We start from the raw sequence: 26,874 nt of genomic DNA, 5'->3' as shown, positions 1-26,874 counted from the left end.
CGGCTAAGGAAAATCATTAGGCCAAAGTTCACCAGAATCAAGTTTGACTTTGAAAGACTTAGAGACCAAAGTATTGCAGAGTCATTCCAAGCAATGATCATCGGAAAATTTGCTCCGCTGCTTGCTCTAGAGGAAGACATAGAAACAATGACCAACAATTTGAATGTTGTAATGAATGAGGCAGCAATGGACATTCTTGGGAAACGTCGTAAGAAGACAAAACCTTGGGTCACAAATGAAATACTACAAATCTGTGACATCAGAAGAGAACTCAAGAGAGACAAGAACAGCACTGAGGGAGCTGATAAATACAAAGCGATTGACAGAAAGATCAAGAAAGGAATGAAGGTGGCCAAGGAGATATGGGTTGAAAAACAATGCTCTAAAATTGAAGAGTGTTATCAATAATAAAAATAGCAAACGAGCCTTCCAGATTGTAAAAGATCTGATGAAGGAAAGATGGACCAAAGCTAATACAATTCTAGTCAAAGAAGGGAACAGTCTTACAGAAGAAAAGGACATCAGCAATAGGTGGACAAATTACTGCTTTGATCTATACAACTACCAGACAAATGGAGATCCTAGAGTCGTAGACAGCCCAGATTCAACAGAGGAGGATGACTTTCCAACACTGCGTGAAGAAGTGGAGTCAGCTGTGAAGTCACTCAAGAATAGAAAGGCTACAGGTATTGATAACATCCCAGCCGAACTGATGAAATTCGGAGAAGAAATAGTAATAGATGTACTCACCAAGAACTGCAACAATATCTGGCAGACCGGTGAGTTTCCCTCCACATGGACACAGTCACTAATGATCACTCTGCCAAAGAAAGGCAACCTGCAATTGTGTCAAAATTACCGGACCATAAGCTTAATTAGCCATCCCAGCAAAGTGATGTTGAAAGTCATATTGAACAGATTGAAACCACAAGCAGAGAATATCGTCGCTGAAGAACAGGCTGGCTTTTGTGCTGGAAGAAGTACCACAAAACAGATTTTCAATCTTCATGTTCTATCTGAGAAGTACTTACACCACCAGTCGTTGTTGACTTCAAGAAGGCGTTTGACAGAGTATGGCATAAAGCTTTCTGGGCAACCATGAAGAAGTACAGTGTTGGTCATAAGCTTATTTTTACCATTAAACAACTGAATTCCAAGGCCAGCAGTGCAGTTCTTGTCAATGGCATAATAGGAGAATGGTTGTTCACCACTGTTGGAGTCCGACAAGGCTGCCTTATTTCACCCACACTGTTCAACATCTATTTGGAGCGCATGCCCTAGAAGATCACATATGCACAGTCAGCACTGGGGGGGCGAACAATCTCAAATCTTTGGTTCGCTGATGACATTGACAGCCTGGCAGGTAGCGAAGATAAACTTTTCAACCTTGTGAAATGATTGGATGAAACCTCCACAAAATATGGTATGGAAATCAGTGCAGAGAAAACCAAGCTGATGACAAACAAACATGACAGGATCAGCTCACATATCACTGTCAGTGGACAAGAGTTGGAGACACTGAAACAGTTCAAGTATTTGGGGGCAATCATCACAGATGAAGGATCAAAGGCAGAAATTATGGCAAGAACCGCACAAACAACAGAAACAGTGGCAAAGCTAAAGCCAATTTGGAGGAACAAGAACATCTCCCTGGAATCCAAACTGAAACTGCTGCACGCATTGGTCATCTCCATTTTTCTGTATGTGTGTGAGACATGGACCTTTACAGCAGAACTTGAACGGAAAATACAGGTAGCGGAGATGAGATACTTCCCTAAAATCCTGGGCATCTCCTACTTTGACCAAGTCACTAATGAAGAGGTCCATAACATCATCACCCAATGCGCTGGGTCATATGAAAACCTCCTGATGACCGTGAAGAAGCACAAGCTAAAGTGGTACGGCCATGTAACAAGATCATCTGGCCTATCCAAGATCATCCTCCAAGGGATAGTACAGGGGAAGAGAAGAAGAGCTAGACAGACGAAGAGATGGATTGACAACATAAAAGAGTGGACAGGAATGGACTTTGCAGAGACTCAAGCACTGACACACAATCGTCAGGGGTGCAGACAATTGGTTGATTGCTTGTCAATGATGGTGCCCCAATGACCAATGTGGTTATGGGAGTGATGATGATGATAATGGAAGGGGTGTGGTGCTTTGTTTGGGACCAGGCTGAGGTCACCCCCTGCCTGCTCGCTGTTCCAAGATGTAGGCACAAATTACATCCAGGATTTCCCTGGCCTGCTGTGATCCAGCACCAGTATGAAAGTATACTGGATCAGGCTGTCGGTAAAGGCTTTGCAATCCAGTCCTGTCCTGTGACCACTCTGTCCTTAAGTAGCTGCCTTTAGTCTCACAAATATTATGAAGTGCACAGCACGCCACAATAATGTGGACGGAATTGGCCACATTGGCATCCAACTGAGTATGCATGCATCACCGAGCCTTCAGCCATCCAAAGGCACACACCACTACCATCCTGAAACTGTAGTTTGTAGTTGATTTCACGTTTTTCAGTACCATTGATGTCAGGGTAGGTTTTCATTAGCCAGAGCAGGAGCAGGTATGTGGGGTCTCCCAGAATAAACATGGGCATAGAGACACCATACAAAACCATGTCATTTTTGGGAATAAAGTCCCTTCCTCCCCTTTTAAATATACCGTAGTCTCAATGTCCTCAGCGCCCTGGCATCATGAACCTTTCCTGTGTATCCAAACTCCAGCGTTCATGAACCTGCCTTTGTGATCGAAGAACGAGTGAATAGTAATCTTTTCGATTGACATATTCACTCACTCCTTTTGGTGGGCAAAGTATGGGAATGTAGGTGCTATTGATGGCCCCCATGCAGTTTGTAAACCCCATTCTCTGGAACCCAGCTATACTTTCTGGAACTTTGGTGATGGCAACCACCTATGGTTAGATGAGAGTGTTGATAGCTTTGCAAACCTGTATCATCATGAGCCCGAAAGTGAAATTCCCTACAATGAAGTGGTTTGTGACTGACCAATAGCTGTCCAACATTGCCAGCTTCCAGAGGGCAATAGCAACCCTCTTTTGCTCCAATATGGGTCTACAGAACTGAGTGTTCTGCCACTGTAACGTTGGGGCCCGCTCCTCATGGAGCTCCAGGAATGTCTGCTTCTTCCTTCTGAAGTTCTGCAGCAACGGGTCAATATCCCATGTTTCCAAGACAATGTGCTGGTTCTCCTGGTCCAGAAGCAGTGGTTCACCCAAGAACATACAGTCAAACACTGGCAGGGGGTGTGGGGTGCAATCTCTGGGAGGGAGATTGGGTGCAGGAGGGGGTGCAGGCTCTGAGATGGAGTTTGGGTGCAGGAGGGGTCTCAGGTCTGGGGCAGGGGGTTGGGGTGCAGGAGGGAGTGCAGAGTGCAGGCTCTGGAAGGGAGTTTGGGTGCGAGAGGGGGTTTGGTGTGCTGGCTCTGGGAACAGGCTCAGGGCTGAGGCAGGGGGTTGGGGTGCAGGAGGGGATGAGGGGTGTGAGCTCCAGCCAGGTGGTGCTTATCTCAGGTGGCTCCCGGTCGGTGGCGCAGCGGGGATAAGGCAGGCTCCTTACCTGCCCTGGCTCTGTGCCACTCCCAGAAGCGGCTGGCATATCTTTGTGGCCCCGGGGGAGGCCAGGGGACACCGTGCACTGCCCCTGCCTGGAGGCATCGCCCTCGCAGCTCCCATTGGCCACGGTTCCCAGCCCATAGGAACTGTGGAGTCAGTGCTTGGGGCGGGAACAGTACGTGGAGACCCCCTACTCCCTCCCAGCTGCTTCCAGGAACGGCGCAGGGTCAGGGCAGGTAGGGAGCCTGCCTTAGCTCCGCTGCGCTGCCAGACTTTTAGCGGCCTAAAATCTCCCAGTTTGGCTTCAGTCGCCTCCAGGAGATAGAGCATGATTCTGGGAGACTGCTGGTGAAACCGGAAGGGTTGGCAACCCTAGGGGGTCAGTGAAAGGTAACTGGGGGTGCACGGCGAATGAAGGGGCCAATGTGGGTTGGCGAATGAAGGGGGTTTGTTGAGGGGGATGGGATGAGGGGGTGCCAATGGGGGCTAGTGGGTACAATGGGTGTCAGTTGGGGTGATGGGGAGTCAGGAGGCAGCTGGTTATTCACAATCTGATCTGCACATGTTGGACTGTGCTCATACAATTGTTTAATTCTCATTTTTGGAACAGGAAGTAGTTCCTACCTACCGGAAGTGTTTCCCAAGCGGAAGTGATCTTGAATCGCGCCTGCGCAGAGAGGCCGCAGGCGGCAAATTCCGCTCTTTCCTATTTTTTCCTCTGCGTGACCCGGAAGTGGCTGAAGATTGAACGGAAGCTGCTTCCGACTGGCTGGAAAGCAAAGGGCCCTGCTGCGAGGGGACCAGTAGGATGTGCGGGAGGCGCCCGCAGCCGGAAGTGCGTTTTAACGGCCTCATTCCGAGTTCGTCCCTCCGAGCGGGGAAGTGACGTGAGCCGCGGGCAGCGCCTGGCCCCGCTGTAGGGAGCCCACGGGAGACGCCCGCGCCCAGCAGGGGGAGTCCCTGGACCCGCCTGGCACGGGGGGCCGGGGCCGCTCCGCTCCGGAGGAGCCGCCGCGCCTGGGGAGTGCCCTGGACAGCGCCCCCGTGCGCCGCGGGCGGCCGGGCGCCTCCCGGGCCCGCTCCGCGCACCATGTCCGGCCCGCCGCTGGGGGCGCCGCACAGCCCCGAGGAAGGGCCCGGCAGCGCCGCGCAGTGGTGAGTATCGACCTCCGCCCCCGAGAGGTTCCCGGCGGGGCCGCTCGCAGGCAGCGCGGGACAGTGCCCGGGGAAGGGGCTGCGGGTTGGAGTCTCTCGACAGAGCGGCCCCACCGCTGCCCCTGGGCCGGGGCTGGGGAGGAGCCTCGGAGCCTGGCCCCCGCTCGGAGAGAGCCCTGGGCCTGGGGACGGCAGCCAGTGCAGGGTCTGGCGCCAGCCAGCTGCTCTGGCCTGCCACTGAGCTAGGGCCGCACCGGAGGGGGACCAGGACCCAGAGGTACTGGGGGAGAGGGGAGGGGCTGTTGCTTGTCACTGGGGTGAACCGAGTTTGGGGGTTCCCAGTCACTCTCAGAGCGCAGTGTGAAGCCGGGTAAGTAACAATCATCGTTAGGCTCATGGAGGCTTACGAGGACAGAGGGAGACATTTGCACTGGATCCTGAAAGGAATGGGAATCGGATTAGGGTAGGAAAGGATGGGGCGGGGGTGTAGCCTACTTTCCCTGCTCTACCCTAATGCTGGATTGGCAGGTGGTATGTTTTCTCTCTGTTCAGCTACCGAGGAACAACAGAGAGTGTGTGCACAAGACCTGGTCTTGCCTCCATAGTTAAACAAAGAGCACATTATTCCCCTGTAAAATTGCATTTTGCTTTTGATTTGGCAGCTTTTCCTAGTGACCAGAGTTGCTTTGTCAAAGAAAAACTTCCCTAATTTGGGGAGCCAGTTTATCGTTCCCTGCTCTAGGTCAGTCCCTTAAAGACATCATTGGCATGGTGTATCAGTCTCAGAAGACCTTCTCTGTATATAGGCAACGATTTTCTTGAAAGACTGAGTGGGATCTAAACCAATAGTGTAACTAGATAAAGACTGCCCCAAAAGTCTTAAGGGGGCAGCCATCAGTGAGGAGAAGGGCAAGCACTGCTTTCACTCCTTCCTCCATGAACATCACACAGATTAGGTCTGTGCCATTTTCAGGTTTCTCCCAATAAAAGGTATAGAAGGGTCTCTTCTTATGCAGACAGGACTGGCTGCAGGGCTGTTCCCAGGGATGGGAATGGGTAGTGGCTTTACAGGTGCAATAAATCTCTCTTGGTTGGCCAAAGATGGTTTCCTACAGGAGCATGAATCAGAGCAAAACTTCCCCTTTTCACACCTCTGAGATTGAGTGGTCTTGTACTCCATACTAGATACTAATATAGAGAAGGGCAGTTATTTGTTCCCACTTGAGCCTTTTTTGGTCAGTCAGTATCTTTGCAGGCATGGGTTAAGAACGTTTTTAAGGGAGCAAGCCAAATCTAATCAGTGCAATGTAATAATTGTAATCTAAACAGTCATTAGAAATAGCTCATCACTGTCAATAACTAAGCTAGGACTAGTTTGTCTTCTAAGTAGCTCCTTGTTAGAAGAGTGCCTAATGATTCAGCTCTATGAAAGGAGAGCTGCAATGCTGTTGTGACTGAGTGACATGCAGCTTCTGAGTCACAGAATCCCTACCCTACAGGTTACAGAAAGATCTAGGATGCACTGATCTCACCAGTAAGGAAAGTTTACCTACTTTCCGCTAATTGTAGTTCTAGCCTTCAACACTGTTGTCTTTCTTTCTCTCTGCCAAGAGGCAACTGAGGAAACTCCATGATGTCTAAAATACATTTTAAAAAATGGAGAAAACATATTAGGTCCTGTTCTTGCATCAACCGTTTCACTGAAAACAGTGAGGAGGAGCTCTCTTGCTCAGAATCAGGTTCTGACTGTGAATCAGGACAGGTTGTTTCCTGTGGAACTCTTATGGAACAGGCAAAATCTATCGAACAGATGAGTTTGGAAAATGGTAAGCTGGAATACACTTTAGAGTTGTAACTATTCACAAAGAACATTCTTTGTCTGGTTCCAGACCTCAAAATATCCAGAAAAGCAACCAGCTGTGAAAACAGAGCTTACTTATTGAATCTTGAGTCTGTAGAAAATGCCCTACAGTCTGAATAATACCTGGACTCTACTTGTTCTTAGTCATGACTGTGAAATCTGAAGTTCTTCACACCCTCTGAGATTTAGAAATTAGATTGCTGCATAGTATCAAGATTTAAAATGGACATGGAATTGCAGCAATGGCTTCTTAGGCTTTCTTATTTCTGTGTATCTCTAACATTTAATGTTTGATTAAGAAGATCACTGGAAATTCCTGTGATTGGCGCAGCTTTGGTTCAGAAGTTAACATAATCATTCTTGTTCTGGCAGTCAACAACTCCTTGAAAAGTCACCAATTTTACAAGCCTTGTGTACCCAAAGTTAGAAGACATTCTCACCCTCACAATCCTGAAGAAGAAAAGGATTTGTTATGCTTCTGCCAGAACCATCTGGTTAAAGCCAAAGCCCTGTGTACTCTAGAGCAAGCTGGAGGTTCTCAAGAACAAGCCAGACCTAAATTCTGGAGCAAGATCACTGGCTCCTGTAGCCTCCGCTGCAATTTCTGATTTTTTTTCTAGCTATAGGTTTGAGTGTCAAAAATATGCAATTAATTTCCTTGTGGAGTTTGTTTTTTATATTCAATTTATTTTATTCTGTCCACACACTTCCAATTTACAATATGCATTAGATTGTCATCTTTAGGTTTCAGAGTCAACATGTTAAGAGAGTGGGGCCTGAATCATGGTTTCATCACAAATTTGTAGAGAGTCAGCAGTCCACTAGTGGATTTATTCACACTGAGGATCACAAAATGAACAATTTGATGACTGGGATTAAAGGCATGCTAATAGGTAGCTAAAAGATAAGGAGGGAAACTGACTCTGTCCTCTTGTTTCTTTAAGGTATCATGCAAGCCTGAAATGGTATTGGCTTTTGCTTGTTTTGAATTTTTTCCTCTTCAGAGAGAGATGCATGTAATATTTGTTCTTTATGTCTTTCACACTGGAAATTCAGGACTTGCCTTTTGTAATAGCATAGAGAGCTGGTAAGACTATAGTTGAGATGCCATGCTAGTTAACCCTGATTGAGGGGAACATTACTTTTGTTCAAACGGGTAGGACAGGGAAATAACTATTGAAAGAACACCTATTAACATACATGCTTGGATGAACATTTGGGAGAACAGGTTCTTAAGGATTCAACACCCTTCCCCTTCAGTTAATGGCTGAGAAAGTTCACAATAGGCGAACTCTAGGACCACCAGATTTGACATTCCTGTTTATTCTAAGGTAAGAAAGAATCAGGATTTTAAAAATATATATATTTATTTATTTTGATATGGAGATCCTCAGACTGCCTTTATATATCAAAAACAACAACAAAAAGCATTAAAAAATGCCCCAAACCCGGATTTTGTTCTGCTTTTGCAGGTCACTTTTGACCGTTCAAGCATTTTCTGCTGTCTTCCCACCACTCCCATTTCTGAACAGGAAGTTTAGAAAAATTGTCATGCGTATTGTCACACCTGAACAAAAAAAAGCCTGGCTCTTAAGTTCAGTAAAGGTAGCATCCCTATGTCAGTTTCCTTTACCCGTGACATGGTGAAAAAAGGTAGGACACTTACACCTGGGCTCTCTTCCAAAATTTCATACTGAAGAAGTTGGATGGATCATTCTAGAGATGATTTCAACCATCTTATCACTGCTTCTCTTCCTGGAAGTTCATCACCTTCATGTTCTATTCAAGGGCTTGGCTTATTTTCAAGATGTAGTGCATTTTCAAGAGTCATGACCCCAGGGGGAAAATAGACATCCTATAATTACAGTAAAATGGCAGTGAGAGATTGGGATGGCTTATTGAAGAACTAGGGAAAGTTTGTATAAAAATTTCATTTTATTTAAAAAAAAAAGGTGGGGGGGAGTGAAATGTAGCAAAACTCAAAAATCTGAAACTGTTGAACTCATTTTAAGGATTTCTTTATCAACAATGTCACCAAGAAGCATAAAACTAAAATTAGTAGCTGGAGGTAGGTCCTCTTCCCGGTTCCTTTAGCAATGCCAGAGCTGCTAAGCTCTGCTTGAATTATAGGAGGCTAATTCTTTACTAAAAGAGTTAAGTTTCATTTAAAAAAATAGATCCCATTTACTCACATGTGAGTGGACTGACTGGTGACTCATCATTCCATTTAAATATACAAAATAATTCATAATCATATTCTCTAAAGGAAAAGAGATCTGCAATATGGAGAAAAATGGCTTTTAACTCTCTCTGCTCCCCCCACTTTATGATGTATAAAGGAAGGTTGAGACTTTTTTTAAAAAAATTAAATAATTAGAATGTTTTAAAAACATTTGAAATGTCAGTCCAGGTCTTTCCTAGTTTTGATAGAAGACTCATCAGTGATCTCCAGTGTATATGGTGAGCTTTTTCAACCCTTAATTGAAGCAAAAGAAGTGTCACATCTTAACAAAAACTGCTTTTTCTCCTAATTGTTTAATGTATGTTTGAGTTAAACAGATGTAAACAAAACAGAACTTTTAAACTGTCTAACTGAAAATTCCTTTCCTTCCCCATTGTTCAGCTTTCAATGTCTTGTAATGCTACATCTTGTTAGTCCTCCTTAGCAATTTGTCCGTAAGACAAGTGTACCTCTACAGTACAAGCTTAGTATTGTCTAGAAAACAGTATCTGTTGGTGAAGCTTGCCTTTTGCCTTCCTCTTACACCGGGTTCCACGGGTATAATTAGGGGTATGGTGCAAACACCTGTTCGCTTCTTTCTGACCAACAGATATGCAGAGTCCAGAGCATACTTGCTATCGTTAATGCCTCTATCATCTGCTTCTTCCTTTGTTCGTGATCATTTGGATGATTAAAAACAAAGCCATAACTCTTTGCTGCGGTGGAGGAAGGAGGAGCATGCCTATCATGGAGTTCATTCTTACTCCTTTCCTGTTTTCATTAATAGTCACTTTGAGAGTGGGTTGGAGTGCCTGTGGATTGCACAGGAGATGTGCAGAGCCCCAAGTATTTAGCAGTTCCACGGCTAGGGAATTTTCTGCAAATTCTGCTCCTGGCTGCAGAATCTAAGCTTTTACGTTTAAAGGAGGAAAATTTCTAGACCACATGGTCATGAAAGAAACCTTCAAAATATGATCCATGTGTTACAAACCTGCGTGTGACCCAGGAGTCAGATGCTGTCTTCCTGAGTCTGCATGAACAATAGCTTTGGGAGGTGTAAAGTGACCCCATTCATCTCAATAGGATGTTTTAGTCTGAAAAGTGACGACAGCTATTTAAGTGTCCACCTTAATTGTTTCATTGGGGTCATTTAAGCAAAAACACTTAGATGAAGTACTTACCATATCTTCTGGTGCCAAAACTCCCATCTGTGTCCTACTCAGCTAATAAAACCTTCATTTTCCACTCACAACTTCCACACTGCAAATATGGGTTGTCAATACAAAAATATATTGGGGGAAATGTTAAATATTTATTTATTTATTTAAATGGAGCTGCTGCAGAGATTTCTACCTGCTGTACTGGAGTGCAACATTTAGACTGTGGCAAAGTGAACATAAACTATCCTTGGAATGAGGTTTCATATCAAAGTGCTGGAGCTGAAAGCTTAACTTTCTAGATTTCAGAGTGAGGAAAGCTCTACAGGGTAAAACCATCCAGCCAATACCATGGTGATGATGTGTTGCACCAACCACCAGTGGGAAGCCTGACCTCTGTAGCTGTGGCAGGAAGTTGTCCAACTCTGGGAGTGGAGCATCCACTATTGGATCACCCCAGTGGCTCTATATTTGCTAGGAAAGGACAATATACTGGCAGACCTCTTGAGCAGATACTACAATTGGAAGCATGAATGATCCCTCAAAGACTCATCCTTTTCCACAAGGGCTGGAATGCCCAGCTAGATTGCTCACTCACCAGAAACAGAATACTACATACTTCCAGACGTTCTTGAGAGCAAGCTGGACTCAGCATTGCTGATGGAGGCCCTTCATCTTAACTGGGTCAGTAGTTCTTCTATGCATGCCCCATGATGCTGTTGAAGCACAAAGTCAAATGGAACAGAACCAAGATGCTGTTGATTACCCCAGGCTGGATTTCTTCACAGTTTTGGTTCTCAAAACTTCCAGAACTGATATCAGAACCATAAAACCTTCTTCCCAGTTCAGTGAATCCCTCATGTTGTGGACTTGGACTATCAACTATGACTGAAACAGTCAAAACTCATTGAGATCAATCAGGTTCCACATGGCAGCCATCTTGGCTTTCAGCCCTCCAGTGTGCTGACAGTCTACATTCACCCTTCAGTAACCAAGTTACAGAAACAGTTGCTCCATGTGTTCCCTCTGGTTTATGAGTCCCTTCTACCATTGGATTTGAGTAGTGTTCTCACAATGATAATGGGGCCCCTGTTTGCACCTTTATCAGGTTATTTTCTGTCTCATCTCTCTGAAGGTGGAATGAATCATAGCCATAACATGAACCCAGAGAGTTAGTTGAGATGCGGGCCTGAGGACTGATCCTCCCTACACCATGTTCCATAAGATAAAGGTGCTTCTGTACACTCACTCCAAATACCTGTCTAAAATGGCTCTGATTCTATCTCCATCAGGCAATTAGTCTGCCATTATGTTTCCTCGAGTTTCATTCACATGCAAGGAGCTCAAGCTTTTAAATAACGTAAGGCCCTCTCGACATTTACATAAACTTATTTATAAGTTCCCCCAGCCTTTTTGTGCTGTCTGAGGGGTTGAGACCCAGAGTCAGAATGTCTCAGGCCAAATGGATCAGACTGTGTATATGTAGGGGTTTACTTAAATTGTGGAGAAATGACATATTTTTCATGGATTGATCACGGCATAAATAGCAAATTTTGTGGATGTGTTAGACATCCACAAAATTTGCTATTTATGCCATGACCAACCCACAAAAAATGTGTGATTTTGTCTGCAGCATTTCTCATACTGGGAGTCCCAACCCGAAACAGGGTTGCAAGCCACTTGTAGGGGGAGTTGTGGTATTGCCACCTTTATTTCTGTGCTGCCTTCAGAAGTTACTCCTGGGGGAATTTTGAGCATCTGCGGACATGTAGAATTCATGTCTCGCATAATTTTGTTTTTCCCCCGCATAAAAAACATTTTGCCTAAGAACTGCTGTAGTTCCACCTTTTGCCCATTAGGGGCCGCTGTGGCGCTAGAACAGCTCTGGTGCCACAGCGGCCTCTTGTGAGCAAAAGGCAAAACTGCAGCACTTCTTAGGCAAAATGTTTTTATGCTGGAAAATATAAAATTCTATGCCCAGTGCTGCAGAATTCCCCTAGGAGTAGAAGTTTATCACAGCACCCTGCCTGCAGAATCAGGTTAGGACAGAGTGGGGCACACAGGGCTGCTGGGGGGGGTCATAGGTGGGTTCAGAATGGCTAGTGGAGGGGACAGACAGGAGCATGGGCCCAGGAGCTTGTGGGGTGACAGCATTGAGCCTGGGGATGGGGGAGGGGGGCTGTGGAGACCTATCGGGGTGCGGGGACAGGGGCAGATGTGCTTGACTGAATGGGAGAGGCTTGGGGTTAGCCAGGGTCTGCATGGGGGAGGCTTCCCAACACCCTAACAATCCCCCCACCCACCAAAAGAAAAACCTCCCATCCACACCCAACGCCTTCCAGGTTCTCTCCTAGGCTCCTTCCCTCTCCCTCAGCTCCTCCGTTACTCCTGACTTCACCAAGTCTTTGCACTGCTTCTGATAGGTGCAGAAAATACAGTTCTGTATTGTAATTTAAATGAATTACACAAAGTTGTGTGTTAATATGCCTAGTAAGGAATTTATTTGTTAAAAAAAACACCACCACAGGAATCTTTTTTTTTTTTTTTTTTTGGTCTGTATTGTTACAGACATACTTGCTGACAGATATTTTGAAATAAATTACCAAAATAATTCTGACTGGCATGATTATATTGTGTTATTTTGACAAATAAAATATGCAGAATTTTTCAGAATTTTCAAATATTGTGTGCAGAATTTTTAATTTTTTGGCGCAGAATTCCCCCAGGAGTAAGAGTTGGGTGGCTGGAGAGCAGTGGCTGCTGACTGGGTGCCCAGCTCTGAAGGCAGTGCCCAGCGAAATACGGATGGCAATACCATACTATGCCACCCTTATTTCTGTGCTGCTGCTGGCAGTGGTGCTGCCCTCAGAGCTGGGTGCCCCTCCAGCACCCGCCGCTCTCTGCTCTGCCTTCACAGCTGGGAGGCCGGAGACCAGATTTCATGGGGGAGACCAGATTTCATGGTCCATGACACAATTTTCACGGCTGCGAATTTGGTAGACCCCTATACATATGTGGTGGTTATTACGATCAGGCAGGTGTTCTAGGGAAACTGAGCCCCCTGGCTGCAGGAGCAGTAAATACCCTCTAGTGAGAACTGGTGGACCTGGCTGAATGAGAGAACAAGTTATCAAATAGACAAGTCTGTCTTTCTTTGTAGCTTTCCCCACTTAGGGACATGTGTGCAGGCAGGGAGCCAGCAGTTACCTTTCCTCCCTGCCTGAATGTTAACAACCTGCTTCTCCTCTCTCCAGAGTCCTAGAGGTATGAAACATAGAAAGAGGAGCAGACATCTCATCTTCTCTTTTTACATTCAGCGTCATGCTCTTTCCCCCACGGTGCCCAGTTTTTTGGTGGATGGGGATGTGGAGGGGGAGTGGTAAATGTAAGAGCAGTAGAGTGGTGGTGTGATGTCTTCTCCCAGGAATAGTGAAAAGTTATACTTCAGAAAGAGGGGCCTTGTGGGCAGAGGAGGAAGATATTTTGGGGTTTTTGATTTTTAGCTGAGAAGAATGTCATTCCCTGCCACTCTAGTATATAATAATTAGGCGTGAGTACAAACTAAGTGACAGAGTTCTGTAACAGCTGACCCAGTGATGTGTATCACTAGAGAAGCATACGTTTTACCATTGAAAATACTGAAGACTATCTGTTATTTTCTGTAGTTAGCCAGCTTCTAAGATAAGACTATGGTATGTGTACAATAATTGGTGCGAATTAATCAAAATATCTGTGTTCTGATCATTTACACTACTCTTTTCTTCTTCCTCTTCTTTTGTTTTTTAAGCATTGCAGGCTGTATGTACCAAGTAGTTCAGACGACTGGGCCGGATGGAAAAAACCTTCTGAAGTTGCTCCCAATCTCTAAATCTTCTGGAAATTTTATGCCACTAGTTCAGTCATCAGTTGTGCCTGATACTGCTAAAGGGAATGTATCAAGTCCAGTTCATTTTACTTTTAAGACACAGATTGCCAATAGCACCACATCTTCATCTGTCAAGATACCTGTTTTTAAGTCCACTAATCCTGGAAAGATCATTCTTACAAGGACGTTGGATAAACAGGAAAATGTTAGCGTGATCCCTGAAAAAGAGAGCTTGACTACAAAACCAGTTTCTAATGTTCAGAGTAATTCTGTTTCAGTTGATAGATTGTCTTTGCAAAATGTTGCTGTGTCAACTTCATCTAACCAGAGTAATACAGCATATGTGTTAGTCAACACAAAAAATCTTCCAGTGACTGTGAAATCTCCTGTGCTGCCTTCTGGGCATCACCTACAGATACCAGCTCATGCAGAAGTGAAATCTGTCCCAGCTTCTTCTTTACCACCTACAGTACAGCAGAAAATACTTGCAGCTGCCGCTACAAATGCCTCTGGAGCAGCCGAAGCCACAAAAACACCAACTGTTATTTATGTGTCACCAGTAAATACAGTGAAAACAGTAGTTCCCAAGCGCTTGCAAACCATTTGCCCAAAACCTGTCACAGAAGTATCAGAATCATTAATACTGACAACTGCACAAACAACGGTAAAGAGTTCTGTTCCGCCGGTGGGAACTTCTGATGGCCAGCAGACTCCAATGAAATGGGTTGTGCAAGAAAATTCCCAGGCATCAATACCTTACCTTGTTCCTGTGAAGTCATCAAATAACATGGCTTCAAAGATCTTGAAAACCTTGGCAGATATGAAGAATGTAGAAAAAAATTCTGCAAATATTTTACCAATCTGTTCTAACAGCCCTAGTGGAAGTCAGACAATCACTCCTATTAAAGATAATGCTCTGGTGATGTACAATGGGAAAGTGTATCTGCTGACAAAAAGAGGGTCTGATGTTCTGTCAGCCCAAATTGACCAACAAGCCTCTCCGGGTACTGATGCTCCTTTTAAAAAGGACACCTCTCAGCTGATAACCAATAAGGTGGTAAATCTAGTGTTGTCAAAAAATAAAGGTATGACACTTACCCAAAAGGATCCAAAGCCAAGTGTAAATACAGAGCCTGTTCCACAGCCTGATTTAAGAAAGAACTTAAAACCTGCACCCACTCTGCTTGCAACACCACGTGTGAATCAGCATATTATTACTACAAACCAGTGCAGGCCTTTGTCCGCAACAGGGGGAATTTCAAATGAAGTGAACCCAGTTAAAAAAATGGTGATGGATGAAAACATGCATTGTAACAGCAAAGAGAAGAGTCATTCCCCCAAAGCAGCAACTGCTGTTACTCCTCAGTCAAAACAACATTATGCTTTCAGTGAAGAAGAACAAAAGGTAACTGTCTACAGCAAAATGTGCCCACGTTTATCTGTACCAAATTACGTCTACATCCTGATTCTATGTGACTGAAGCCAGTGTCATTCAAATCACATTTTTCTCTAAACAAGCATGCTGCCCTGCCCCCCAAATGTTTCTTAATTAACCAAAAAGAAAAGCAATAAGGTTTTAATCAGTAAAATTGTATTATGCAAATGAACAAATGTGAGAAGAGGAAAGAAAGGGAAGCTTACTTCTGTGTTAGCCAATGATTGCCTTTTTTAATCTGGAACAAACTAACTAAAAACTCCTACTGAACCATACCCCTTATTCCAAGTTGTGCTCCCTTTCCGATGGAACCAAGGAGGAGCTCTCCTTCCGAAAGGAAGAGTGAGTCCTGTCCCATCAGTCTGTTTTCCTATCAGCCAAGTCCCAGCCTCTTCTGGGCATTTGGCAAAGAGGGGAATGCTTATTTGAAACTGCTTTGTGCTCACTTTGCAAGAGACAGAGACTGAACCAGCAGAGTCACTGCAGTGTGAGATAATGGTATTTGTGCAAACCAGCTGAAGCCTTGGAAGTCCAAGGGGACTGGGCTACCAGGTGCAAAAGTGGATGCCAGGCAACCATAGACTTACCTCTGACGATATCCAACTGGAGGGGAGGAAGACACAAGTAGAGAGGCCAGTGGTTGACTTTCTTTGATAGTTTCTTCTCCTAAGAGCTTAGTAAAAAGTAAGGTTAAAAAGTCACAGTGCCTAAGTAGAAGTGAGGACTTTAATATAAAAAACATGCACACAAAAAATAAAACCAAAAAATAGTCTGATATCCTTTTTCATAGGGTGTAGTTGGCTGACCCTCAGCCTGAGCTCTGCCATAGTTTCTTGCCCCTGGGTTCCCTACGGGAGCCCCCCCCCCCCCCCCCCCCAGCAATTTCACCACTTCTGGCAGGAGTTCAGTTCACTCCCAGGATCTCTTTTGAGTCCAAATATCTCTAGTCCATGCTGACTTTCCCCAGGTCTTGCCACCGGTTATTGGCTGAGAGCAGCCTTCAAACGCCTCTTGCCCATATCAGGCTTGCAGTGTCAGTCTTCCCCCAAAGAAGAGGGGTGTGGGGTAAAGGAAAGGGCAGCCACTACCCTGGCCTGGGCTCCCCTTGCTACTGAAGCTCACTGCCAGTCCCCAGCAGCCTTTCCTCCTGGGCAAACTCCCTCCTCCCCCCGCAGTAACGAGCGTCACTTTTTAAGCTCCCCTTTTCCTGATGGAGCATGTTCTGTAGGTGTACCTTATTGGCACTGCCTGAGTGCAGGAATGCTCTGCCTTTCCATCAGTGGGATGGGGGCGTAACCCATCACATACCACCCCTCTTCAAGTCCAGTCTCCCCAGTCCCATCTCCCTGGGAAAAAAATGCATTTGCATGCTCTTTCCTTGCTTGGTGCTGCACTCTGAAGCTATAGGGCTGGAGTGCTAGATATCAATGCATAATCTGAGAGGTTGAATCCTTCATGGAGGGTAGCCACTGCAACGGCTGTGACTAGACATGGTCTGTGACTAGAGAAAAGGGACTACCCAACAGGTAACACGTGAGGAAGTACGCAGCCCATTTGATAGCTACAGCTTCCTTCTCAATAATTCAGTCTCTCCCTGGGGAACAACTTCCTGCCTAAATATGAGATTGGGTACGCTCCTGGGAGAGTGCCGTTCTCAGGCAAACATCGGAAGCATCTGTATAGAAAATAAACTCCCGGGGGAAGTCTGGGTTGGCAAGGACCAGTGCCTGGCTTGGTCGCATCTTCAGAGTATTCAAGGTTTCAACCCACCAGGCATTAGTGTCTTTGCCTCTTAGCAGATGGGTATGGGGAGCTGTGATTGATGCAGAGTTGAGGTGATAGTATCCCATCAGGCCCAGAAAGCGCCGTGTATCTCTACTCGTCTGTAGCGTGGGGCATGAGTTTATTCATGGACTTTGTCCAATACAGGTTTCACAATGCCTCCTCTTATCTGATACCCTAAAATAAGTTACATCTGTCACAGCCAACTTACACTTAGATGGGTTAGCTGTGGGGCAGGCTTCCTGTATGGATGTAGGGACTGGCTGAACCTCTTTAAGTCAGGATCTCCCCTTCCCTCCTTCCCCCAGTCCAGTGCGGCTTCCTTTGTTCTTCGGGGGTTGATGATGCCGTGGGCAGCGACCAAGGGAGAGACGATTTGGGGCGCTGCCCTCTTGTAGCCCTTTCTCTTGCTCAAGAATCATCTCTCACTGATGTTCAGGAGACAGAAAGTCTGTGTGGCCAGGAACTTGTTTGTGACTGCCTTCCAGAACATGCTGGAACAAGGCCTGGGCAAAATCATATGGTGGAATCTTGTATCTTTACATACAGTGTTGCCACACATACTTTACCAGGACAATAATGATCAGCAAATCATGAGTTTTCAAATGATACCTTACACAGTATGCTTTGTACAAAATGTATCATAGTCTTGTAAAAGGGGTGAACATAGGGGTACAGACCGCCTTCCCTTGGACCCATCCTCTGACCATCAACTGGGGGGAGTCCTCCTACAGGCCCCCTCTTTTATCCATCCCTCTGTGTAGTCTCATTCCATCCAAGGGCATTCTTTTTTCATATTCCCCTGTTGTCCCCGGGAGCAGCAGATTATCGAGCTCTTCCCTGCGGTTCCTTTCTGGTGGGGAGTGGGTTTAAACTATGGGACCTGTGTCTGAGGTCAAGGGCTCCAGCCCAGTTTTTTGCCTCACCAGGTGGTTATTCAGGTGATACCTCATCTGAGCGTGGCCCCATGCCTCGCTGAGGTCATCCCCTCTTCATGTGGGTAGCTTGGGTTGCTGGGGTGAGGTTTGTACATGTTTTCATTGCACCCAGGATGCAGCGTCTGCTCCTGGGCAAACCTCCCTCCCCTCCCGCCCCTGCTTGCAGTAGCAAACTTCACCTTTTTAAGCTTCTCCAGGTGGAGCATGTCCTTCAGGTGCATATGGTGAGAGTTGGTAGTGTTTTTCCTGGAATCAATCCGTGAGGATAGAAAATGAAAATGTAGGGGAACCTTTGATTCTCTAGCCCTGTGGTGAAATTATACTTATCTCCATATGCTTTGGTAGAGGAAGTCAAAGTCTTCCTACATAGCAATAAGCCGTTGACAGGAGAATGGATCAGGTATGGGGACAGAAGGAAAAGGTTTTGAAGCAAGGACAGAAGAGAAGATAACAGGACGATGCCGAGTAGCAATTACCATGTCATCCTGGGACATGCTACCATACTAAACTAAAGTCATATTTGCTGTATGATACTTGGCTAAGTTATTTTTGTCATCACAGTCCCACTAAGTCCCTCATTCAAAAGAACAGCATCCGAGGACGAGGAGAGAACAATGCAATGTGACGCCAATCATACCTGTTCCCTTTGGGACAGGCAACTGGGTAGTACAGCCCTGGGTTTTGTTCTTAACTGTTTATTGCAGGGTTTTCTAGCTTGTGGATTGTGACTCTCAGGAAGTTGCAAGGGGTTTCAGGAGAAGCAAAGGAGGGAACATGAGGCTATTCCCCAGCCTGGGAGTGTTGTAGCCCTCAGCATTTCCCTCCGTTGCAGGGCTCTTGATTAGCTGAGTGGAGATAAGAACTCTGCTTAGCAGCATGGAGCAGTTCCAGGATCAGCCAGCAGGGAGAACTAGAGGCAAGAGTTGTTTCCTTCTTGCCAAATGCATTGTGGGGAAAGAGGAGGTGCTTGGTCCCCACATGCTGTGCCAAGCTGGGGAGGGATCCAATCCAGATATGTAAATGTTGTGCTCTGAGGGGGAGAGATCCACTCCCTTTGGGCGGTGGGGTGGGGTGAGGCAGAAAGAAACTTTGAGGGAGACAGAGTAGCAATTTTACTGGCAACAACCCTTCCCAGCCACTAGACACTTTTTTTTAGCCTTAACCCACAAAAAAATAATACCATGACCCAAATCCCACAATCTTCTGTATCCACAAAGGATTGTAGGGTACAGTGAGTGGCAAGTCCGAGTATTTGGCCGTTTTGTGGTTGCAGACTAAGAAAGGCTGAGGATCTCTAGATGAGAAATTCATTATTTTAAAATATTATTTCATTTCTTTGTCTCTAGTCCCATTTTGGCCCGTGCCTCCCCTCTGCCAGCCCAACCATTCACATGAGCCAGGCATGCTTCTTATCATTTTATACGTATTTTAAATCACTGCTACAAATTATGGGTTTGGTTTTGGGTTTTTTAGTTCATTATGTACCTCTGCACCCAAAATGGGACTGAATTTATTTCTGTCGTCTGCTTTGTGATACCCTTGTGTCAGAGCTTTCTCAGTTCCTGAGGCCTTTGTGGAGATCAGATAGTGTCAGATGTTTTGCTTCCTCTCTTCCTCTCTCCTCCCACATGTGCATGCTCAAACAGGTGTTTGTTGTGTGACAGGCCCTGATGGTTAAGAGTGGCATCAGGTTACAACAAAATTATGCACAGAGGACTGTTAATACCAAACTTCTAGAATTATCAGTCATCTTTGAAATGTAGGCACCAGCAAACACACTGTGATCCAGGAGAATCTTGTTGTGATAAATATTTCCTATTTAGTCATCTGTTCCTTGGTAATTCTGGGACCTTAGGATAAGTGGCTACCTTTGCCTCTCATAGCACTTTGTTAGTATACTGTCAGGACTTGATAACTTGAATTTATATGCTGTTTTAAAATAAATAAATGAACATGACAATGAAAAGGCAAATGATCCATATTATAATATTGTAATTTCTCCAAGTAAGCCAATATCTAAAGTTTAATGAACACTTTTTTACCAGAATGTCAATGTTTTAATGATCACAGGTGTGTTGATGAGTGGCTGCATCACTGCTTATATACTGTATTCTTATTATTTCAGATTCAAAATGAAAAGGTGTGCTCATCAGAAAAGGCCACTGAACTCAAACACAAAAGAGAACCCCATGGGAAACACTACCTGGAATTAAGAAAGAAATTCGGTCTCTTTAAAGAGGAGAGAGTATACCTTAATAGAATTCCCTTTGGAACTCCTCCGGCAGGATCAGAAGCAAGTGTGTGCTCCAGGAATAACTTTAAAAAGAATAATGATTCTTGGAGTGCATTACCACAAGAAACGGCAATAATAGCTAAGCAGCAGGACCATGGTGAAGAGGAAAAGGTATCTCAATGTTTATGTATTTTGATGTATACCCTCCAATAGCCTATGCTTACACTTTTAGAAGTAGAATTTCACTGCTAATTAAATTACAATTTAACACAAGTGAAATTAATATGAAGGAAAGGGGAGAGAAAATAGCATACTTAGCGATTCAGCACTAGTTCCAGACTGTCGCTACCACAAGTACAGGCAGTTGGTTGCCACTCATCTGTCATGCAGATGGCACTCAGCTCACTAAAAACGCTTCTTTTCTCCCAGATTCCTTCAAACCACCTCTCACAGCCTCCATCGGTGGTTCCTCTTTTGTTACTAACCTCGTCAAAGAAGCAACTAGAACTTCAGGCAGAGCTGTTATCTTGACGAGTTTTATGGCATTTTTTAACTTAGTCTGTGAAAATCTGGAGGTGGGAGGAAATTATTTGCTTGTAAAACTCTCCCTCAAATAGCCACCATCATAGCATCCACTCGAGTGCTTACTGAGGTCTGTGTCTCCTATGATCCAGAGCAGCCATCCAGTACCTAACAGAAGTCTTAAATCAGACAAGACATTTGCTTGTCTCCTCAAGTTGGCATGGACCAGGATGACCTTCAACAGTGGCCTACAAGAGGCCATATCAAACAGCAGTCAGATTGTATAATCCCTCTGAGGAAGAGTCTTCTCGTCAAGACTGAGTATCCTGGCCCTGAGCTTCAAAGAATCTAGTGTTCTTTTTTTAAGTTCTTTGACCTCACGGACCTGACCCTCAGTGAGGTCTTAGAGAAGAAATCATTCATTCAGATTCTTGACATATGCATTCATTGTCCTTGTTTTTAAAGAATAGAACAACATGTTTACATCCAGAAGACTCACATTAAGTACAATAAACCCAGATACCAGCATATTTTGTCTTGCAGACCAGTAGTGAAGTCTAGTTCTTTCAGGGATAGGGAATATCCAGCTGGAATCAAGAGACTCCTCTCCTTAGTAGGTAGGGTGTCAGTGGTGCTGGGCAAAGTGAGAAAACTGTCTCTCTCCTTGAGGGTTAGCCCACAATCCTGTTAGACAAGTGTTTCTTGTCTTGTGGAGACGGAAATATCTCAGAATTCCAGCCCTCCTTCTTCCCACCCTTTTTCCTTTGACAACTGTTTTCTCTTCTCACATTCATGATCCCTCATCGAAGAAATCATATCATCAACAAGTTGCATCATCTAATCAGTGTTGGAGCCTCTTTTCTGTTCCCATCAGGCCAGTTGCTATAAAGAGTCAACTCAGTTTAAATTATGGTCTCCCTTCCTCCCCAAAATCCAGAGCAGTCAGACCACTCTTGGATACATTTTGTGAACATTCAGCCATTTCCAGAAGTTCAAGATGGAGTCTCTCTCTCCACTCTGTCCTGGCAGCTAGGGACTAAGAGGATTTCTTTGCCTTAGCTGATCTCAGGGATGCCCAATGTGTCCAGTGCCCACATGCATCAGGAGTTTGTTCTTAGGGCAGCTCACTTCACTCCAGTTCAAATCCTTGCCTTTTGGTCTGACATCCAAATACATGTGCCTTTACCAGGAGGATTGTTGCTTATTGCCAAGGCTATAAGGAAAGCAGGCATGTGTTGATGGCTCATTCAAACAAAAACCATGTCTGAAGCCACGTGAGTGGTGTTACAGCTCTGAAACAAAGGAGCATAAAGAGCCACAGACTCTTGAGAGGCTTTACCACTGGGCAGAGTAGAACCGAGGTTAGTCAAGGCCTCACTTGTCTTCTGACAGCTCAGCCAATAAGCTGACAAGGCTTAATTTTTATAGGAGTCAGGCACCTAACCATAGGCTCTTTTACAAATCCCATTAGACACCTTCTGTATCTCTAGGCACTTCATTTCCTTTGTACATCTGCCCCTTAGTTTCACTTGAAATAAACAGGACTTAGGCTTCTAAGTCACTTAGGTGCTTTTGACCGTTTTATCTCTGGTCTTGATGTAAACATTTCAAGTGATGGAGAATTTACCATATTCCTTGGTAATCTGTTTCAGTGTTCAATTACACTCACTGTTCAAAATTTGCATCTTGTTTCCAGTCTGAACTTTGTTGACTTCAGCTTCCATCAACTGAATCATTTTAAGCCTTTGCTAGATTAAAGAGCCCTCTAACATCAAATATTTTCTCCCTGTGTGGGTAACTATAGACCCTGATCAAGTTGCTTCTTAACCTTTCTATCAATACGAAAAATATATTGAGCTTATTTTAGTCTGTCATTGTAAGGCATATTTTCCACATCTCCCATTATTCTGCTGCTCTTCTGTGAATCCTCTCCAGTTTTCAACTTCCTTTTTTTAAAGTGTGAGTCCATGAACTAGACACGCTATTCCAGTAGTTGCCTTACTAATGCCATATACATCTCCCTCCTCCTTCTTGATGTTCCTCTGTCTGTACCCCCAATGATCATGTTAGCCCCTTTTGCTAAAGCATCACACAATCTGCAGATTAGGGAAGATCAGGCTGTGTTCCTCACGTATAGAACAATATCTTTGTAACCACAAGAGCTAGAAACTTAATTTTAAATGAAAGCTTAAATTCTTCAGAAATTGCTCGACTGAAATCCAGATGTGATGTATCTAGTTTGTCCCTTCAGTCACTTATTTTGTACATCTAATTAAAAAACAAGAACAAAAAGCAATGAGGTTTGTCTGGAAAGATCTGTTCTTCATAAATTCGTCCTGCTTTTTGCTCTTGCTTCTGTCACCTTTCATTAATACCAACTTCCCCGTCAGTATTTGTTCCATTATTTTATTAAGGATAGGAATTAGATCTGTGGAGTAGTAGTTGCTACTACTTTGCCTTTTGAAAACTAGTGCTTTGTTGGCTTTTCCCTGTTGTTCCAGCATTCTTATTTCTTCTGAGAAATAATTGCAGTGGTACAGTAATTTTGATTGATAATTCTACAATACATTAAGATTCATAGAAGTAAGAGTCCTTTTATCCATCTAAGAAGGCAGTATCCAACTCCACATTGTTCAAAGTCTGACACCAAATAGTTCCACTCTACCCAATCAAAAGCTTTCTCATGATATAATACTAATAATATCAGATGCCAGCTCTCCCTAATTTTCAGTAATCATCTGGATTTTTTAATGTAATTATTAAATTACTAATTCAGGCTTCAATCTACTGATTTTTCAAGCCTGCACATTTTACATATATAAATGTGTGTGTGAAAGACAGAGATAGAGACTCACTCACCACTACTCAGCTTTGAACACAGCAATTAGAGTTGCAGCCATAGGGGGCATTCTTCTCCATTACTCAGGGAGGTCTGGGCCCAGGACTGGCCAAGATAGTTAAGGGCCCTAGGCAGGATAGGAGGGCAGCTTTCCTAGGGTCGATCCTCCCCTTCTTTTTGTTTGGGATTGGGGAACACAAGAGTGCAATGGGGGAAGCCTCCTCATTGGCCATAAAGGAGGCGAGGGGGAAGAGAGAGGTCCATGCAACCTTCCTAATTTTTTTCATAAACATTTTTAAAAGTCTCAGAGCAAGGCTGGCATCCCTGTGAAAGCCAAGAATTTTCCTTTGATTAGGCAGAGTAGGTATCTCCCAACACACATCCAACGTTGTTAGATGTCTTGTCTTGGAGGAAGCCTGTCGTGTGTGTGTGTGTGTAATATATATATAATGTCATAATGTATTTAATCTAGTTCAGAGGTGGGCAGACTACAGCTCGCGGGCCACATCCGGCCCGTGGGACAGTCCTGCCCAGCCCTTGAGGTCCCGGCTGGGGAGGCTCGCCTCCGGTCCCTCCCCCGCAGCCTCAGCTCGCTGTGCCGTCAGCGCTCTGGGCAGTGGGGCTGCGAGAACCGCCAGCTGTAGTATATTAAATTGCTCCCCATAGGAATGTGCTACTTACAGAGCACCAGCACTGGCAGCCATAAGTAGTACACCATAAGTAGCACATTCCTACGGGGAGCAATTTAATACACTACACCCGGCCCTCCATACAGTTTCGGAATCCTGATGTGGCCCTCAGGCCAAAAAGTTTGCCCCTCCCTCCCCCCCGATCTAGTTGCTGAAACCTTGGTTGGTATGTTTACATCGTGGTTTAACGGGAATAGGTCAACAGGATGATTCAATAATATATTCTCCCTGGATTTGGGAGGACTACTCTGGTTGCTTCTTTCATTGATGCTGAACGCTTTATCCCAATTGTTAAAATGTCCATAAGTGGGCCTATTCACACTCATTTGATGAAGCTCCATAGACAACTTAAGATATGCATTGAGGTCCTTAATCGTAGACCATGGAAGTTTTTCCATTGACTCCAGTGGAAGTAGAAACTTGTGGAGGGTTTTCTTTCTTCAAAAAAATATAGGAAATCCCATTAAAATGTGTTAAGGTATCACAGTGAAGCACTTGAAATCCAGGAGACATCAAAACTGAGTTTACCCATGAAACGTGAACTCTGTCCCCTTGTGAGTCTTCCTTATAGTAAAGTCTTCAATGATGTGATTACAAACCATTAATTTCACAGGACCCCTTCCCCATTCAGGTACGAATATTGGATGATGAGCAGTGAATGACACACAGGAGCAACAGTGAATTTTAAATAACATTAGAACAGAAGTGGAGAGGAAAGCTGCACACTGTAGAGTTGTCTTTCAATATTTCATATAGTTTAAACTAATTTAATGTAGTTCTAAAAATTGTTTCAAATACAGTAGCTACATGTACATGGCTTACATGCTAAGTGTCGCAGTAAGACGATACTTGAATATTTTAAACCCTGCATAGTTTGTCCTGTTTGTGGTTGCTTCAGTTGAGGAAATGTAAAAACTGGTGACTTATGCCTGGTCTACACTAGAAAATTAGGTTGCTTTAGCTGCATTGATCAGGGGTGTGAATTCACACCCCTGAGCAGCATAGTTAAGCCAACCTAAGTCCCCGCGTAGACAGCGCTAGATCCACAAAAGAATTTTTCCGCCAACCTAGCTACGATCTCTCAAGGAGGTGGATTGCTACACCAATGGGCGAATCTCTCCCGTCAGCGCAGGTAGTGTCTAAACTGAAGTGCTACAGCAGCACTGCCACTTCAGCATTTTAAATGTAAACAAGCCCTATGTGTGTTCTTACAGTAGTAATTTATGGCAAGGATGCAAAGATAACCTGGTTCTTTTCAACTGCTGCAAGTAACAATCAGTCAGTCAACAACAGTGATGTAGTTCAGTTAGATGGCTTGTCAATTTTCACAGTTGTTGGTGTGCATTGTTGGAAGATAGGATCAGCTCTTGGTTTCCTCTTGTTCTGTTGGTGTTGGTGGGGGACAGAATTAGGATTCTGCAGGTTTACATACTTTTTAATATTTATTTACTTAAGGGTAACCTTAACCTTGGAGCATATTGCATCAAACCATTTAATAAATTATTTCAGCACAGTAACCTCAGATAACTACAACAAATAGTTGTTCTAGTATGTGCTTAATTTACCTTGATGATAAAACATTGAAATGCTATGCAATTTAGTGTAAATATGTTTTTTTGTTTTTCTTGATATACAGATAATTGTGGACCTGGAACAGGATTTGACTAAAAAAAGAAAAGCAAAACTCTCACCAATGCCAGAAAATGGAAAGAGAACGAAAATGGTGGTGAAATCAGCCATAAATCCAAGCGTGGAAAACAACAGCACCAGTTCTGTAATACTTAACAAGCGTATTTCATCCACACCAGTCTTATCACAGCAGAAAAATTCCACAGGCTCTATCAGATCGTCTCTAGGGAGGAACTCTGAGCAAGACCCATGTGTTCAAGATAACCAAGTTCAAGACACATGCTGTTCAGATTTAGTTTCTTCCGAAGATGATGTTTCGACTAGTGAAAGTTCCTTTCGAGACGATGCTTTCCTTTTGACTCCACCGGACTTGGATGAAACGATCAGGGATGAAAAAATAAAACGACTGAAACGGCTATTAACAGAACGAGCAGCAGCACTGGAAGAGATGCGTAAAAAGATGCAGCAGACCTGAAAAATCTAACAAGTAATCTGGACCATATTCATTTCGATTCCCTTGACATCGGTGACTCAAACAAGAGATTAATTTGGTTCAGTGCCTCTGAACGTTTAAAATGAACATATAATCTAATTACCTGGTATTCACAGGACATTAATGGGAGCTAAAATGCATGTATATATAGGAGAGTAGACCCCAGGAGTAAGGAACAAAAGAACTGGATTGTCCAGAAATCTGCTTTTGGAGAGCCCATGTGTGTCAAAGAATTTAGTGTGCAGAGGATATGCTATTTGAGTTGTCAGTGTGGTGTATTCTCTAGCTTTAGAGCGAGAGCTTTCTTTACTAGTGCTAGAAAATTCTTGTGCTTTGGAATTTCAAGGCCTGTTTTTTGGAAATGAAATGTGAATTGCAAACCTCAACTGTAGATTTTTTTTATTATCATCATTATTATTATTATTAGTGCATGCTCACTTGTGAATTACAGGAAATAAACTATAACATTGTTTCAATA

General features: G+C 44.2%; 1 protein-coding gene across 1 annotated transcript; it reads left to right on the top strand.

Annotated features, from left to right (window-relative positions):
• The first annotated feature begins 448 nt into the window (after positions 1-448).
• Positions 449-26,874, top strand: LRIF1 (ligand dependent nuclear receptor interacting factor 1). The gene is made up of 4 exons (XM_054026088.1): positions 449-779; positions 4,470-4,732; positions 20,117-20,395; positions 25,911-26,874. Exons 1-4 carry the CDS (start codon positions 449-451, stop codon positions 26,376-26,378), a joined length of 1,341 nt encoding a protein of 446 aa, XP_053882063.1. The 3' UTR covers positions 26,379-26,874.

This window comes from Malaclemys terrapin, chromosome 4 (assembly GCF_027887155.1).
Source record: "Malaclemys terrapin pileata isolate rMalTer1 chromosome 4, rMalTer1.hap1, whole genome shotgun sequence".
Classification (NCBI taxonomy): Eukaryota; Metazoa; Chordata; order Testudines; family Emydidae; genus Malaclemys; species Malaclemys terrapin.
Note: the sequence above shows the minus strand (reverse complement) of the source record. Positions and strands in the feature narration are given on the sequence as shown.

Bases quoted from the DNA above. Each gene is read 5' to 3' on its own strand.
- LRIF1 (XM_054026088.1), top strand. From the start codon at position 449: ATGAAGGAAAGATGGACCAAAGCTAATACAATTCTAGTCAAAGAAGGG. The intron at 780-4,469 runs GTGAGTTTCCCT...AAGTGACGTGAG, and splicing joins CAACAATATCTGGCAGACCG to CCGCGGGCAGCGCCTGGCCC. The intron at 20,396-25,910 runs GTATCTCAATGT...CTTGATATACAG, and splicing joins ACCATGGTGAAGAGGAAAAG to ATAATTGTGGACCTGGAACA.